The sequence below is a fragment of the Crocodylus porosus genome, unplaced genomic scaffold, assembly GCF_001723895.1.
Source record: "Crocodylus porosus isolate Cpor-Errol unplaced genomic scaffold, CroPor_comp1, whole genome shotgun sequence".
Lineage (NCBI taxonomy): Eukaryota > Metazoa > Chordata > Crocodylia > Crocodylidae > Crocodylus > Crocodylus porosus.
The window spans coordinates 7,197,011-7,213,488 of NW_017728936.1; the positions used below are offsets into that span (position 1 = coordinate 7,197,011).

Here is a 16,478-nt window from a genome sequence, read left to right on the forward strand (position 1 = left end):
ACGAGCCAGACGTAGGTGCCAGGTTTGTTTGGATTGTTTTGTTCCTCATTTGATAAACCAAGGAATGAAGGAACCAAAGTGAGTTTTACCACCTGCCATTCCTTAGCCTTTGAGTGAGGGAAGTAACCCTGATGGTAGAGGCTTGTATGGGAATCTGCATCCTTGGAGGGTCCTGCTTTGAGTAGGGGGTTGAACTAGATGACCCCCTCCCTACCCTACTTTTCTATGACTCTATGACTGCAGAAGTACTGTGCAAACTTCCTGGCCTTCTTTGCAACTTCCAAAGGTCAAATCCAGATGTTGTAAAGCTAAGTGCCTTTCATACTGCCTTTTTCCACTCTCACCCTGGTTTGCGGGCCTCGCTGCAACCGTCACCAGCTTCGTTCACTTTTGGCCTTCCCCAGACTTCTCTACAAACCTCTCTGCTTGCAGACATGGAAAGCAGAGTCACCTTATCCTTTGGAAGGTCTGGCAGAGGCATGCTCTGGTCAGTAGTGCCTCATGACCTCCATCTGTGCAGTAATTATTTCTGGAGGTGACCACAAGTCTTTAAAATTTGCAAGCCTGCCATCTCTCGGAGCGTCGCGGGGACAGGGACTTTGTCTGGAATGACACGTGTCAGCACATAAACAACTGATGAGTAGTATTTAGTGAGGAGATGTCCAAAAAGGTCTAAAGGATTTAGCAGCGGAAGCCCAGTGACTTTCGGTAGGACTCATAGACCTCAAGCATTTCTCAAATGTTTCTCCTCGGACTCTTGCAGCTAAGGTCAGAGTTTCTTCACTGGATCTTCTTGACCCACTAAGCCATAGGGATTTTAACTTTATTTTTGTCACTGGTCATTTGTTGGAAAACTTTTCTGCCCCACATAACAAGCATGCGGGAATTTTGCAGTAGTCTGTTATGATGACAGGACTCCTTTCTTCCTCCAAATACATCTCATTTGGATTCCCTTCTCTAGTTGCCTCTTACATCCCAGATCAAACAGGATCCTAGCTGTATCAGTCCTCATGTTGCTGAGGCTATAGTTTTCACCTCCTTATCTTGGCATCTGACTGAAACCTTTTGAAATCAATGGTAGCCTTCCTCTCGACTTCAGTGGACTTTTGATCAGGTCTTGAATATGGCTCCTGGTGTCCTGTTGTGGCCAAGTACCTCTGGCCATGAGGCAAGGCTTTGGAGCAGGCTTTGTTTTGGTGAGGGGCGTTGTCTGTGTATAATTCAGTGGGAGGAGATGGGCACTGGCAGGGCCCTGAATGCTCCGCTGTCAGACCTCCTCCGTGTTAGGGATGTGGGTTGCTGATGCCGGCTGCTTGCCTCTCTCTATCCCAGAGGAGCTGTACGTGTGCCGAGTGGTGCAGCCAAGCGGTGCTGCATGCATGCGGCTGTCCAACTTGGGAACCGGGAACGTTGTGCTTCGAGAACCTCCCGGAGCGCGTGGTGCTGGCCTGGCTACTCCTGCCGAGGTCTACGGCAAAGCATCCGGAGACCTTGCTGGGAGCAGAAGGGGCCAGTGCACGTGTGAATGCCCTGTGTGGAAGGAAGTGCTGGCCCACTCGATGGCATGGGAAGATTTGTCATTGACTTCAGCAGGGCCAGGAATGCTGCGGTCTCCTTAATTTCAGCCTCCCAAATCCCTCCCGTTTGAGCTCTGGTTTAATCTCACCTTTTAAATTCCTTTGGGGCCTCTTAATCCAAGCAATTCCCAAGCTAAATAAATGAATGGTTATTACCTGTAGACTGGCTGAAGCGAGTTGGCCAACCCCGCTTAGACACAGGGACTTCAGATCCTGAGATCAGCTCCTTCCCTCTGTCTCACGTGGAATTAACTTGACCACCGGTGTATTTGTTTCGCAAGCCAAATGCTGCAGTTCTCCCCTGTTAAGCAGGAATGTGCGGCTCTAGGCGGAGTTTTGCTTTCATTGTTGTGCCAGCTTTTAACCTTTTTTCTTGAACAAAGAGATAGCATCTAAATAAACCCAAAGCTTCAGGTCCACCATTACGGGCCAGAGACAGCTTTTGCGTTAGTGAAGCGGGTCTGTGTTGATGCCAGCTCAGAGGATTTCTCCCCAGGCATTCAAACTCTAACTGTGTGACTTATGAGCCGTGCTGTTTCTTACTCCCCTCTTTGTTTTCACAGGCTGTAGGATCCTGGCCGTGGAGCTGACATCCAAAGACCTCAAACCAGTGGTGCAGGAATTCCAAAGTAAGTGCTGCGGGGAACCTGTTGCATCTGTAATTTGAGCATTTGGCCTCTCCATGGTGGTGGGTTTGCATCCGTGAAAGAAGTAAGAGTCCATGCATTTCTCATAGCACCTGGTTTATGGAGGGTGCAGTAGAGCCTGGCTCTGACATTCAGCCAAGTGCTTAGTTTTGCCCCCATTCAGCAAAGTGCTTTGCCTAAATGCTCTGTTGAAGCCTCTCGGAAAGATTTGACACTTGGACATAAAGCGAGAAAGGAAAGCGATGTTATGAAGAATGCATAGCACTGAAATCTGGGAGTTGCATGGGCTTTTCCTGGCCCTGCTAACACACACTCACTGTGGCAGGCGGCCAGTTCTCTGTGCCTCCGTTTCCTCTTCTGTAAAATGGAAATCTCAGAGTTGCTGAATTACCCAAGATACCATGTGGCCTTCAAGTTGAAGGTGGTACAGGATAATGAAAAGTTCTCCTGCCAATGCCAGTGTGACCTCTGCAACTTAAGACACCGTCCAGGGAGATAGCGGTAACCTTAGCCTCACTTTGTGCACCGATGGGAGATTAAGCTAGTACCGCGTGCCTGCGCTGTGAGGGTTTGTTTGCTATAAATCGGACACCACTGTGTACAGTGTGTTCCTTTCTCTCAGCAGTTGCTATCTGCATGGCTATTATTTTCGCTGGCTGAGGCCCATCTTCCCCAAGGCTCCTGGAACCCAGTGGCGCTCCTGTTTGCAAGGCAGAAGAAAGACAGGGCCTTTTTTGCTTTGGAGGAGACACCGCCCAGTAAAAACAGCATGTGAGGCTGCTCTGAGCAGAGTGAAAACACAGCTGCTCCCGATTAATCTGGAGTTGTTTGATTTTTGGTGCTAGGTATCGAACTGTCCTGCATCATTACATCCACCACGACGCCTGACCCCAGGATCGAGTGGAAGAAGATCCAGCACGGCGACACCTCCTATGTGTTCTTTGACAATAAAATGCAGGGTATGAAGATCTGTTGCTTTTTCTGCTGTATTACCATAGAAGCCGTGGGGGCAGGGAGTAGATGATTCCCTGAAAAACAAGTACTCGAGCACTTGTACTGATTGCTGCTAGGACCTGTGCTGGTCAGCCAGTGGTCAGTGTACAGCGAGGACTGGATCCTGCTGACACACCTTAAGCTAGCAGTCAAGATATAGAGCCACAGAGAGCTGCGGGACCGGGAAGGGAATGACCTCCTGTGTGTGAAACCATTTGTTGAATGAATACGAGACAAATGCTGCAGTGTCCTTTCCCCTGGTCCTGCAGTCTCACATATGGTCCTTGGGCATCAGAGGGTAATGCCAAGCGTGGCTCTTAGGGCCAGATGTTGCTCTTCCGTGTCCTCCTATATGAAACCCTGGTGATCCCCCATCATGCCAGAGGAGGGCTGCTGTTTGGGGTAAGCAATGCAGTGCTGTTCCCACAGCAGCAGGTGGGACTTACTGTTAACAGGGAGCACTGCCAGCCTTGGGAACTGGAGATGGCGACTGGAAACGAGATGTCCGGTTTGGCAGTGAATATAGATGCTAAGTAACAAACAGGGCATGTCCCCACAGGGTGCTGTTCCAGAACAGCCGCCGTGCATTAAGATCAAACTTAACTCAATTTAGCTTTATAGTGTTGATGAACCCTTGGCTGACAAAGATGGGACATTTTACCCCACTAGTTTGTCAGGAGTTTGAGATCTACAGTACGAGTTATGTTTTCCCTTTCAGAGTCTGTCTTTTGCACAATGGACTGGACACACCAGGCGGTGCACTTGTAGCCTTTACAGTGTACCGCTGGCCATGACTGTTCTCTTCCCCGTCCCATCTCTAGGAGACTTCATGACGCGTGCAGAAATTTATGGCCGGACGTCGCTGGTGATCAAAAACGTCACCCGCATGGATACAGCCACATACCGCTGTGAAGTGGCGGCGCCCAACGACAAAAAGAACATCGATGAACTAAACATCGAGCTCACAGTGCTAGGTATTGGCTCAGCTCGCGACACCTTAGCAGGCACTGTCGGGTAAATCATGGGCCTTGTCAGCCTCTCTGGAGGGCTGCTCTGTGTGGGAGGAAGTGGTGATTGTCACTGCGAAGATTGATTCCTCCTCTGTGGTCTGGAGCTTAAACCTGGTGCAAAATTGCTGAAAGCTTTGTCTGCTTCAGCATCGCACATCTGTTGGAAGCACACGAGAAGGTTGTTTCCATGGTGGGTCTCATTTCTGGAGGGGTAGCAGTTTCTGTCATGCTGGGTTGCTTCAGCTGAACCATTGGTGTGTGATCCAAGAAGCTACTTGGATAGATGGGAGCTGCCAGATCCATTCATGTTTCTTGTGCTTTTCTCCCCACACCACTCCACCCCCTGCAGTGAAACCTGTGACTCCCAGGTGCAGAGTGCCTAAAGCCGTACCTGTGGGCAAATCCGCTTCCCTTCACTGCCAGGAGAATGAAGGCTACCCAGCCCCCATTTACAGCTGGTACCGCAACAGCGAACCTTTACCGACAGACTCCAAATCTAATGCCAAATTCCACAATTCCTCCTTCATCTTGAATCCAGAAACCGGCACTCTGGTAATACCCCCGGGGGAAATGACTGGGAAGGATGTAGCTGGAGGGGCGGTGGCAGGGATGCTCAGCGTAGGAAATGGGACGTTCTCTTTGCATGTGCCCACAAATGAGTTGACGAGGCGGCAATAACTGGAACCAGTTGAGACACTGCAGGCCCTTGCTTGTCTGGTAGAGTCCAAGAGGCCACGTGGGAAAGGATAATTCAGGGGGACCAGAGGGAAGGATTCCCCTTCATCCTGTACTCTGCCATGGCCTTGCAGACATCATAAACCCTCATTGGGAGGGAGGAGAAGTGGTCCAGGAGTCCTCTTTTATTTTTTTTTTCCTTTCTCCATATCTAATGCATCTGTTGCTGTGGCAGCTAAGTGCTCTATACAAGAAATAACATTTCTGTCCCTAAAAAGACTCTGCTTGTTGATGGCTGTCTTCCTGGGGGAGAATGCCCACATCCAGTTTGCAACTTCTGTTATCAAGAGAAGGCATGTGCAGCGAGAGTCCTGCAAAGTAGCAATGCTCTAGCTAATTCCTGGGGTTCTCTAGAGGCTGTGCAGATGCAGGCTTGGAGACATGGTGCATTTTCCCTACGGGGTCTACATGATCAAATGGCAAGCAAGGACATTGCCGCCTACAATGACCTTTTACCTGTTTACAAGTCCATGGGGTCTAGACCTCTTTTCTCATTTGCTATTTGTAAAAAGCCTGTGGAACCGTCTCCTGTCTCTGACACGTTAACTCCAAAACAGGTCTTCCACGCTGTGCACAAGGGTGATACGGGCCGTTACTACTGCATAGCAACAAATGACGCTGGCGTAGCCAAGTGCGAGGAGCAAGAGATGGAAGTCTGTAAGTGGTTGTGCCTGCCTGGCAGGCTATCTATCATGAGCACTGCAGGGATGGCTCAGTGGATCTTGCATATTGTCGAGTGTATATGGCCTTCCCCAATCCATGGTATTTCCTATAAGCCCCACAGATGCACTTGGTGCTTTCCAGGCAGATAAAGAGCCAAAGCTTCTTTCCTGGCACCTTAAAAACAACTAAGGGTAAGAATATGGGGACACATGAGAGTATAGTGAGGAAGGGCTTGGAGAAAGGCATCACAAAAAGGAAGCAAGGGCAAACTGTCAGCCCCTGATTAGTTAGATTGAGTTGATGAACTTCACATCTGCTATGCATTATTTATCTGAGGCATAATAGACTGTAGCTGCAATAGGGCCTTTCTTGGATAGTGCTTGTAGAGCCCTTTACTAACAAGATCATGTAAAAATAGATATACACACTACTTCATCCACCTCCAGGGAGGAACGTGGGCAGTTCTTCAGCAGTGCCCAGCAACACCATACCACAGCAGAGTACAAGAAATGAAGAGCCCCTTAACCAGGCAGGGACAGCAAGGGGTATTTTGAATGCCTTCGAAGTTGCAGACCCATGTTTCCTACATCACAGCTACAGTCAAGTTGTACCTCCGGCTTGGTGATGAGCAAGTACAAAGGGGGCCAAGGATGGGAGAGAGGGGGAGCAGTGCTGGTTATGTGGCAGGACAGTGACCAGTGCAAGGCACTGAGAGATACTTAAAATGGCTGTTGAAGAAGAGGCGGGATAGGCCTGTCAGGGATGATTTAGGAACAGCCCATCCTGTATCCGTGCAGGGGGCTGGATCTAGATGACCCTATCATAGAGAAGTGTGGCTGGAAGGGACCTCCAGAGGTTATCTAGTCCAACCCTCTACCTGAGGCAGGATCATTCCTATCCAAACCATCCTATACTATTCAAAATATAACCTCTTAGTAAAACTACTGTCAACCCTGCCACAACACAAGACATAACACCCTAACCTGCCACAAGTAAAACAGGGGAACCATGGATGCCAATGTCCTGCTTGTATAAAAGCTTTTTTACTATATGCTCAAGGGTTCCCAGCTTGAGGTCATGCCCCGCTACAAAGGCAAAACCCCTGCAGTCTGTACCAAACTGACCATAGACATTAGACATTAGAACTGGAAGGTACCTCATGAAATCATCTGGTCCAGTCCCCTGCCCAAAGGCAGGACATCAGCTGCAGTCAAGGGGTCCCAGCAAGATAGTTGGCCAAGCACATCTTGAATGTGTCCAGGGTAGGTGCTTGCACCACTTCCGGGGGTGGGGGTGGCGTGGAGTTTATTCCAGACTCTGCATACTTGGACGGCAAAGAAATTCTTCCTTATGTCTGCTCTAAAATGGTCTTGCAGCAGTTTGTGACCGTTGGGCCTTGTTTTTCCTGGCACAGCCCTGGCACAGATGTTCTCCCAGGTCCTGATGGACACCCCTGATATACTTATAGGCTGCCACCAAGTCCCCCTGAGCCTATGCTTAGTCGAGCTGAAGAGTCCCATGCCTCTCCTCGTGTGACCTACTCTCTTGACCGCTGATCATGCATACGGCTCTCCTTTGGACTCTCTTGAGCTTCTCCACGTCCTTTTTAAAGCATGGGACCAAGGACTGGATGCAGTACTCCAGCTGCAGCCTCACCAAGGCTGAATAAAGCATAAATCTTTGAGATGCATCAGTAGATGCAAGCCAGGGTTTTATTTGCTTTGCCAGCTGCAGCATTGCATTTGTGTCTCATATTCATCTTGTGGTCGATCATGACCCCCCAAGTCTCGTTCTGACCCCATATATGGTGATCAGTGTGGCCCTGAGTGGAAGGACAAAACCAGCCAGGAACCTCTGGCTTTGCTCCCAGCAGGACCACTAGCACACCCCAGTTGAAGGCCCCAGCTTTGGCTGCAGCCAACACCCAATGCCTCTGGGCGAGGATTAAAAAACAACCTGACACATGTAGCAGAAAGGGGGAGAGGGGGCAACCAGTAAAGCCCAGAAGCATGGGAAATACCCATAGTAGAATACAGGCATTGCTACACTTGGATCCTCCCTGGCCAGTGGCTGTCAAACTTCTTCTTGAACACCTCTAGGGGTGGTAAGTCCACAACTTCCCTAGGCAGCCTAATTCTACAGCTTTACTATTCTAACAGTGAAGAAGTTTTTCCTGATGTCCAACCTAAACCTACTTTGCTACAACTTCAAGCCATTGATCCGCATCCTACTTTCTGCAGCAAGAGAGAAAAAGTGCTTTCCCTCAAGGTCCCCATAACCCTACAGTTTTGAATCTTATTCCTGGGCTTACAAAGAGGGGTGAAAAGCAGGGCTTAAGCTTGGGTGCAAGTGGAGATTAACTCTACTGAGGGACAGGAGCATAGACTGTGTTTGGGTGTCAGAAGAAGTCAGAGGGCCTGTCTGGAGGGAGGCCAGAAATGGATGGGATCTTAGGCAAGGCATGCGGTTTTAGTGCAAGGGTCGGACATCCCTGCTGTCTGTGGGGGAAGAATGACAGATGGCTTTTCTCCTTTACAGATGACCTTAATATTGCTGGGATTGTTGGCGGAGTCCTGGTTGTCCTAGTGGTTTTGGTGCTGATAACTCTTGGTATCTGCTGTGCCTACAGAAGGGGCTACTTTGTAAACAACAAACAGAATGGGAAAAAGTAAGGCTGAGTTTGCAACTGTCTTCCACATCCTCCTGTCCACTTCCTAGCACACAGCTGTCCTAGCAGGGCAGGAAACCTGCTCATTACAAACACTTCACCACTTGGCTTTTCATTTCCCTGGCTATGGCCAATTCTTCCAGCACCCAGAATTGCAAGTGCACTTGAAGTGTAGCTTTGTAGAAACAGGTGGCTGCATGCAAGCACCGACCTTGGGGAATGTTTCTTTATGTTCGCTTCTAGGGGAAGTTCTGTGACAAGAACACAGAGAGAGAAAAGCCTCTTTCTCATATGTTCAGGTACTTTACCTAGAGGTGGGGGCTTAGTCCTGCTAATCCTCTACCATCCTCATTGCATTTACACAGCACCTTGGCAGATGCTTCCTTTGGTCACATGCTACTTGCATTTAGAAACCAGGGATTTACTGACCAGAGTGAATTTGATAATCCATACAAGCATCAGGAAGGGTTCAGAAAGTGAGAGAGGGAAAACAGCCCCCCTTCACTGGAAAGTGCATCTCACTGAATTCAGCCTGGCACTTACATTTGGGATTAAAATGACCATTTTGGAGTTTATCTCATGGACAGTGACTCATTCCTCCCTTGTCTGAGCATTTACAGCTGCAGCAGCCCTAGGGATCAGCATATATATAATTCCCCAAATCAGAAACAGAATTTCACAGCTCATTCAAATATTGAGCTGGTTTGAGGGATTCTGGAAGCTTAGTGAGAGAGAAGCCAGGATTAGAGTCAGACACTGGCTGGTCCTATTTTAAAGGGAGCAAGAGCCATGCTCCCATATGCAAGAGAGCCCAAACCCTCCATTTAAGTACAATACATGATTGAAAGTTGTCACATGCTGGGGAAACAGGGCTTTAAACGTGATTTCGTGGGCACCAGTTTAGTTGCACCAAACCAGAAGAACTTTCCTGCAGCTGTGTACAATGCTAGAGGATTAGCAGTAAGCCTAGCATCAACCAATCCAGAGTTTTAAATTAACCTCATTGCAATTACAATAGGAAATGATGCTGTAGAGGCACAGGAAAGCATTACAAGAGGCTAGAAGATTTGAGTGATGGAAAATTGTAGGCCTGGCTTCAGCGTCACACACAGAAAGGTCCTTTCATTGAAAAAAAAAAAGGAAAAAAAAACCCCCAACCCTCCAATTTTTATCATTAAATTCTATCAACATAGGAATAAGATTTGTTTCCCTTATTTCAGCTACAAGACTCCTGCCAAACCAGAGGGTGTTAACTACATCCGGACAGATGAGGAGGTAAGAACAGGGAACTGAAAAGGTTTACTCATAATCTCTTAAAACCTGTAAGAGTCTGGCCAGTTCAGGAGTCGTACTGTTTAGGACGCATGGTCCCTCTTCAGAGAAGAAACGTTATTTTCAGCTGGGATATAGCCAACTAGTAAATTGAGGCTGATGATCTAAAAGAATAGGCTGAGACATTTATTTGGGAATAATAGGATCTAAGGGCACCTAATCATAAGTGCCAAGGCTGCTCCAGCATGCTGGAATTCCAGTGCGGCGGAGCAGACTCAGTTAATCAAGTCTGCTGGAGCGTGGCGATTGCTGTGCTCCTGTGTTGCATCCCTATGGTTAAAAATGGCAGTGGGGGTACTTGAGCTAAAACTTGTTGAACAAGCTTTAGTTCAAGCGCCCCCACTGCCATTTTTATTTGCAGGGATGCTGATACACAAGACGCGGCTGCACTTTGATTACAGTGGCACCTGAAGCTGCTTTAATTAAAGCACTGCTCTCCCCCCACCCCTGGAGCACATGTACAAGTGTTCTAGGCATCTTCAGTGACTGACCCACATATATCTGGTGTATATGGTTGGTGCCTTGGAATCTGTTTCCCTCGAGTGAGTGGACAAGCTGTTGTGACTTTATAGAGAGTAATATGACTGCGTCTTGGGATTTCAACGGATCACTCAGCTTTGAGCTCCTTTTGGTAGAGATGTTAGAGGCGTGTATTGAGTCCTAGTCCATCATCTGAGGTTGAAACACACTTAAACACTGCTTTCGAAAAAACAGCATGCAGAATGTCTGTGTACATTATGTAATTTTGCCATCACATGCTGATGAAGGGTTAAACAGAGAGCCAATATAGCTGGAGTCCTAGAGGAGAGTATGTTCAAGTCGCATGGGAACCCAAGGGACCATCAGTCCATTGGACCATACGTTCCGAGTCTTAAGGGGTATTCCACAGGGGAATCTACCCCCTAGGAGCATTCCTAGACACCCCAAAGTAGAACAGTGCCTGCGTTCAGACTCCCAGAGGTTTAAAATACATCAGGGCCAGTAGAATGAGCCCTACGTGATTTCTGATAAGTGTCACTGGTGTACCTGTACTAGCTCTCAGGTGAGAGCAGCATTTAGACAAGGCATCAAAGATGATTATATGCAAATTGTACCTGTTTTACAATGGGACATGTCAATGGGGACAGTGGGTATGACAGGCCGTCTGGAGAAGAACAATCCTTCACTCATTACTGTTTCATTCCAGGGTGATTTCAGACATAAATCTTCATTTGTCATATGAGATGCCAATAGGATACTGCGAGTCAGCAAGAACAAGTGTGAGAATGCCTCCTCCAGGAACTCAAGAACAGAAGATGAACAAAGTATGCCTGGAAGAGTTTGTACACACATGGACTTGATTTTTTTTTTTTTGGCCAAAGCTTAAGAACATCCTCACTGCCCAGCCATTCTCCCTCTCCCCACAACTGGCTCCCCCCGGAGATGCTGATCTGGATCACCTAAGTCTTTTCTTTCTGAACTGCAGAAGCTTGTAGAACTTTCTTCTTCCTGTGGGGCAGGGATTGAGACAGTGTACAAACCAAAAGGGGAAGCAGCATTAGGTTAACGTGCGTCTTAATGTGATAGGCAAAAGGCACTGACACAGCACAAGAGACTAAAGAATAAGATTTATCAATGCAGTAGAAATCTGCTCACCCTAATGTATTTGGAAGTGTACTAGGCTTCTGTGCTGTGCACAAATGAGGGCTCCGAACCCTTCTTAGCATAATTTTATGTCTGAAGCTCTGCTAGGATGATTTGACAAAATATCTATCTCATCAATTCTACAAATCCCTGTGTGTGAGCATTTATGCTAGCTGGCCACTGTTCAGGGCATGGCAATAGCCTCATCCATTTGACTTTTGGGGACTTTAAGATCCCAGATTAGGCTTTGATTCTGCAGGTCCAGAATGAGCAGCTGAGTTGAGTCCATAGTGGGGAGGGGGTGCAGATACCATGTAGGCAACTAACATGAGTTAAAATGTCTTGGCCCTGCTGCCGTATTTAACTTTTTACTCGTGGTGTATGACATCAGTCCAAAAGGATTGCTTTTGTACACGGCTTTACAAAACTTCTACCACATGAAGGCAGCTTTTCATTCTAATCAGCACAAAGCAGGCTTGCCTGCTGTATTTTACTATGTTAGGACGCTTGCAGTAGAGGTGGAAAATCTTAATGTTTCAGTATCCCTCAAGTGAAAATTGAAGCCAGATGCATTCTTTGGGACTAATATTTTCAAAAGGTACTGAGATGTCTTCAAGCTTTTTTTTTTTTTTTTTTTATAAACAGTTCCCTTTTTTTTTTGTAAAATTCTGCATTCTAAATTTTTGCAAAGATATATTTTGATTACTTCAAAGAAGGTAACATTTCTATTTAAAATGTAAATATGCTATGCCAACAGTATTAAATAATGTTGCTATTTTTAAAAAAAGTCATTTTTAGGCTACAGACAGGAGCTCAAATGCTGCGACAGCAGAGCACTGTCAGAGCATATCAGTATTACTGCAAAGAGTATAGTAAAGCAACTTAAAAGGCTGCAGATGGAGATGCATCCCTTTTCTCCTAACCTAGCTACAGCAATTTCTGTGCCAAGAGATCTTACAGGATACAAAATGGAGAGTCACTCAGGGATGGCTTTTGTAACTTTAAGGTAGGAACTAGTCAGCTTTTATTTCAAATTATTTTTCTTGCAAGAAAACATTTATTTCTAAGAAATATCCTGTGATTTTTTTTTTTTTTAATTCAGTTATGAGCTGGTAACAGAGTGACTTATGTACCACTCCCTATGCAAGTTCTTCAGTTAACTTTCATCCATTTCAATTCCTGTGAATTTGAATTGCATAGCTTCAGTAAAAAAATCTGGACTTGTGAAAGCAAAATGCTTGTCACAGAAGTAGTTTTGAAATATTAATTGCAACTTGTCCTTAGCTGGTAAAACTACTACTCTTTTTTGACTTTGAAAGGGATCAGTTAGAACCCCTGGTTTTTCAGAAAAACACTTATTGCATTGGATAAAAGCAAAATAGGTAGATGCAACACTGCAACTGTGCTGTGGTTAAAGAATGGGTTTTTAATGTAGCATAATTTAGTGTTCTTGTATTTCAACTATAAATTGAGTTGTCTTAACTTTTGATGCATACAGTATTTTGAATACTTGGCAATTTGGACTGTCAGTGTTATTTTTTAGTGTTTTGTATTAATCTGCCTTGGATTTCTCACCAGATATTGAGTGATTTTTTTTGTTTTTAAGGGGCCTCACTGGACATGCCATTGCTGCATTTATTTAAATGCTTGTCTCACTGCTTTCCCCTTCTGTTATTGAGGTGGAGTTGAAGTTGGGACAGCAATGCCCACATGCTCTTTGGATGGTGGCAAGTCGACCACTGCTGCCTTGCAATTATGGTTACCTTTAAGTGATGCTCTTCAAAACCACGTATTACTGTCTACTGGCTGCATGTTGTCCTCTAGTCAACATGGTGACAGGGTACTTAAAGACACTTCTCCTTTACCAGTTTTAGCTACTACTCTTTTTTAATACGCTGCTCCTAGGACATCTAAGATAAGGAAGAGAAGAAAAACCTCAGAGTCAGGGTGGCTTTTGACACAATGAGGAGCACAGACTGCAACTTAACCTTCCGCTGAAGGCAGCACTTCACTACAAAAAGCCACAAGCTTTGTTTTTCAGATCAAAATGTGACAGTGGCATCTCTAACGAGATAAGGGGAAAACCACCCCACACGTAATGAGATCTGATTTATGGAACTCATTGTAAATAGTTTAATATGCAGGTTTGTACTAATGTATTACATTTAACTTTGCCAAGAATGTTTTACATAAATATGAAGCTATTAAAGCATTCTTGAGTGTTTTTGTTTTTCTTTAAGTTTAATATTACTCTTAGCCTGTATTTGCTTTGAGTTCAGCGAGGTGGGTTAAAGAGTTCTACTCTTCTCCCAAATAATTCTCCTTCCAAGGGTGGGTTACAAAAAGCCAAGCTGGTATTTCAAGGCACATCCAAGTACTTTCTTCAGTTTATAGAGACAACAGTTAACCCCGCATCAAGTTATCTCTGTGTTCTCAGAACTGCAGGAGTGACAACTAACCAACGACACAAGTAAAATGAAAGCTTCGTTTTTGTCCTGTCCGTTTTTACTTAATTTCCTTTTGGCCTTTCAGTACAGAAGTAAATATTTATGGGAATATCGCAACAAAAACATGTGAAGCAATGTATTTCTACACATGTAACAAAGCCTGCCCTGAGTTCATAGATTTCATAGACATTAGGGCTGGAACGACCTCGGAAGATCATCAGGCCCATTGCGTGCTTCTATATTTGGATCAGGTTTGTTCTGCTTTATTCAAGGTAGGCTGCTTTTTGCAGTCTGCTGAGCAAGCTATGTAATACAAATGTAGTACAGTTGTTTTGGGGGCAAGCACTGGAAGATTTCACTTAAGAGCTCATGGCAACAGAAAGTTGGGTGAGAAGTCCAGTGGTAACAGTTCTTTGCAATGAACAGTTTAAGGGAGCACTAATATCTGAATGTGTGACTTACCATCCACAATACATGGATGAATTACTCAAATCTTCTCCCAGTAAAGATCGCATATTTAAACTGCAGGACAATTATTCTAGCTGGATGGAATACTTCAGTTGCATCTGGCTTGAAAGTGGGTATCGATCAAGAAAGGGACACTGTAAGCATCTGTAATAGCAAGTAATGCCTGCGTAGGAATTCACATGTTTACACAGATGTGCACACCAACTGTTGCGATGGTTGTCAGAACAGCAGAACTTATACGTGGCCATGGAAAAGATGAAAGTAGTGGGCACAAAAGGGAGGGAAATCCTTTAAAGGTAGAAATTTACAGAAGAAAATAATTCAATGCTGTCAGAGCAAGAAAAGCGGAGAGGCTGTGGGTTGAATCTGTTCCCTAAACATTTATTTTTCATAAAAGGTTAACAGCTGGAAATAATATGTTCCAAGTACGGAAATTTACCATTTAGAAAAGAACAGGAAAGCTGCACAAAACACTGGAGCTTTAACTACAGGTAAAAACGGTAGCAACTTGCAATTATCAGATTTGCAGGCATGGCAGCATCAAGCTATTTCACCTTTGTAAATATTAAGGTAACGCTAGTATTTTATGAACAGGGACAATGTGGCATCAAGGGACTGATGTGAGCCAATCACCACCTTATAATAAAATAGGGGAACCCAAGCTGGGATAAACACAATAGTTTATCCAAATCAATATTTCTAATGGCTGCACTTACATACACTGGATTAGAATTTACGGCCAATAGCACTTAGATACCCATTTGGACAAGTCATAAACCTTGTGCAGTGGGTATTGCATCTTATCCAGATACTGTAGCTTCATGGCACTTCAGGTCACCTTATGGCAAAAAAATGTCATTAACAGCTTCAAAACCCCTAGCTTGTATTTATCCACAAGCTAAGCCAACTTTACCTGTTGTATGTAAGAACATAAATAGACTAGGAACAAGGAGACTTTACACACATAATTAGAGCAAGCCTGAAGGAGAGGAACAGGCTTTTGGTCAACATGATGAAGCTCTATACAAGAGTAAGTGGGAAGTGTCAGTTGGCTGGCTTCAGGGGGTCTCTCCGCAGGGACCTCCTTAAAGCTGGACTTGGGCTGCTTTTTCTCCTGGCTGGAGATTCTACCTTCCACTGACGTGGCAGGGGCTTCCTACAGAGAAAAAGAGTACGGGTTTATTTTTAAAAGCATTACCAGGATTACTTCTGGCCAATACTGACTAAGGCCTGGGTTGAACTTACGGCTTATCTGGCGATGTCAGGCATAGAACATCTCTTCGTTGATCCTGGGATCTTTTTTCTGCAAATGACAGACATTCACATGGTGAACATACAGGTCAGATTATTATTTTTTTTTAATCTTAGGAGTGGGAGGATAAACTTGCCTGAGTCAGAACCAGGTGTCTGTGTCAAGCTGATGGAACTGACCCCGGCCCCAAAGGTCAGGTCGTCAATCGTCTCTGAAGGAAACAGAAATACAGCAGTCAAGCTTTTGAGACAGACGGCAAAACAACTGCTTCTTTTCAATGAAGGAGACTGTACAACTATACTCAGTTCAAAATGAGAACATATGCATCTTTTTGTTCTGCATCCTGCATCCCTTTGCCCTTGTGTTTTAAGTGGAGCTGTGTTGCACTCTGCAAGCTTCAAGCTAACATGCATGCACTAGTTCAAATTGAGCCGCTTTTCAGTATTAGAGCTGAGAAGAAACACCCTCAGTTTTAGAGTGAAGGGACTACTGAAGATTTCTCATTTCCAGAAGTTTAGTAGTGCTTGTCCATACCATCTCACAAACTGGGTGGAGTCTCCTCTGCGTTGGCAACTTTGTTTGGATCCAGACCCTGGACCTTGCATGCTTCTTGGCCCTCAGACCTTGAGCAGTATCCAGACACTGCCTCTTCCCTCACAGGCTTGTTTACAAGCTGACCTAATTTTTGTCAAGTCTTCACCTTGAACAATGAATAAGGTCCAACATCCAGCTGTCGTCGACTTTAAAGCAAAGGTCAAACCCCCAAACCTCAAGTCTTCCCAATGGCTAAGCAAAACTGCTCCCCAACCCCCACGCTAACAATTACTCTAAATGTCATTTGCCTCAAAAGATGGAAGATTCAAATTGACTTCTTAAAAACATGCACAAATTATTCTTGAAGGTTTGCAGATCCATGCAAAATACAAAACCTGCAGGGTACAAGTCCCTCCCTCACTGTCCTGTGTTCTGACCAGTCCTTTCAGGATCCCAAGACACTGCTCTTCTTCTGCCCCTGCAAGCAAGTGTTCCTTGGTGTGCTCAGGTCTGACTATCAGAAAGTCCC

At 45.5% G+C, this 16,478-nt stretch overlaps 2 protein-coding genes across 3 annotated transcripts in view; one reads left to right on the top strand and one right to left on the bottom strand.

The window, feature by feature from the left end:
* Positions 1-2,103: 2,103 nt before the first annotated feature.
* On the top strand, positions 2,104-13,460 carry JAM3 (junctional adhesion molecule 3; the record flags this gene model as incomplete). Its single annotated transcript, XM_019547030.1, has 8 exons — positions 2,104-2,206; positions 3,070-3,183; positions 4,039-4,191; positions 4,577-4,779; positions 5,520-5,619; positions 8,164-8,293; positions 9,514-9,568; positions 10,812-13,460. Coding segments are annotated over 8 exons (894 nt in total), but the record flags the coding sequence as incomplete, so codon positions are not given.
* The window catches only part of NCAPD3 (non-SMC condensin II complex subunit D3), a 46,106-nt gene continuing 41,526 nt past the window's right edge, over positions 11,899-16,478 (bottom strand). Inside the window, exons 33-35 of one of the 2 annotated variants that reach the window (XM_019547028.1) lie at positions 15,552-15,626; positions 15,409-15,466; positions 11,899-15,319 (exon numbers count right to left, since the gene is read on the bottom strand). In XM_019547028.1, the coding sequence (XP_019402573.1) occupies positions 15,208-15,319; positions 15,409-15,466; positions 15,552-15,626 (245 nt within the window). In that variant the 3' untranslated portion in view covers positions 11,899-15,207. Of the gene's footprint in view, positions 15,320-15,408; positions 15,467-15,547; positions 15,627-16,478 lie in introns of both variants that reach the window. The other variant, XM_019547029.1, reaches the window with a different exon arrangement.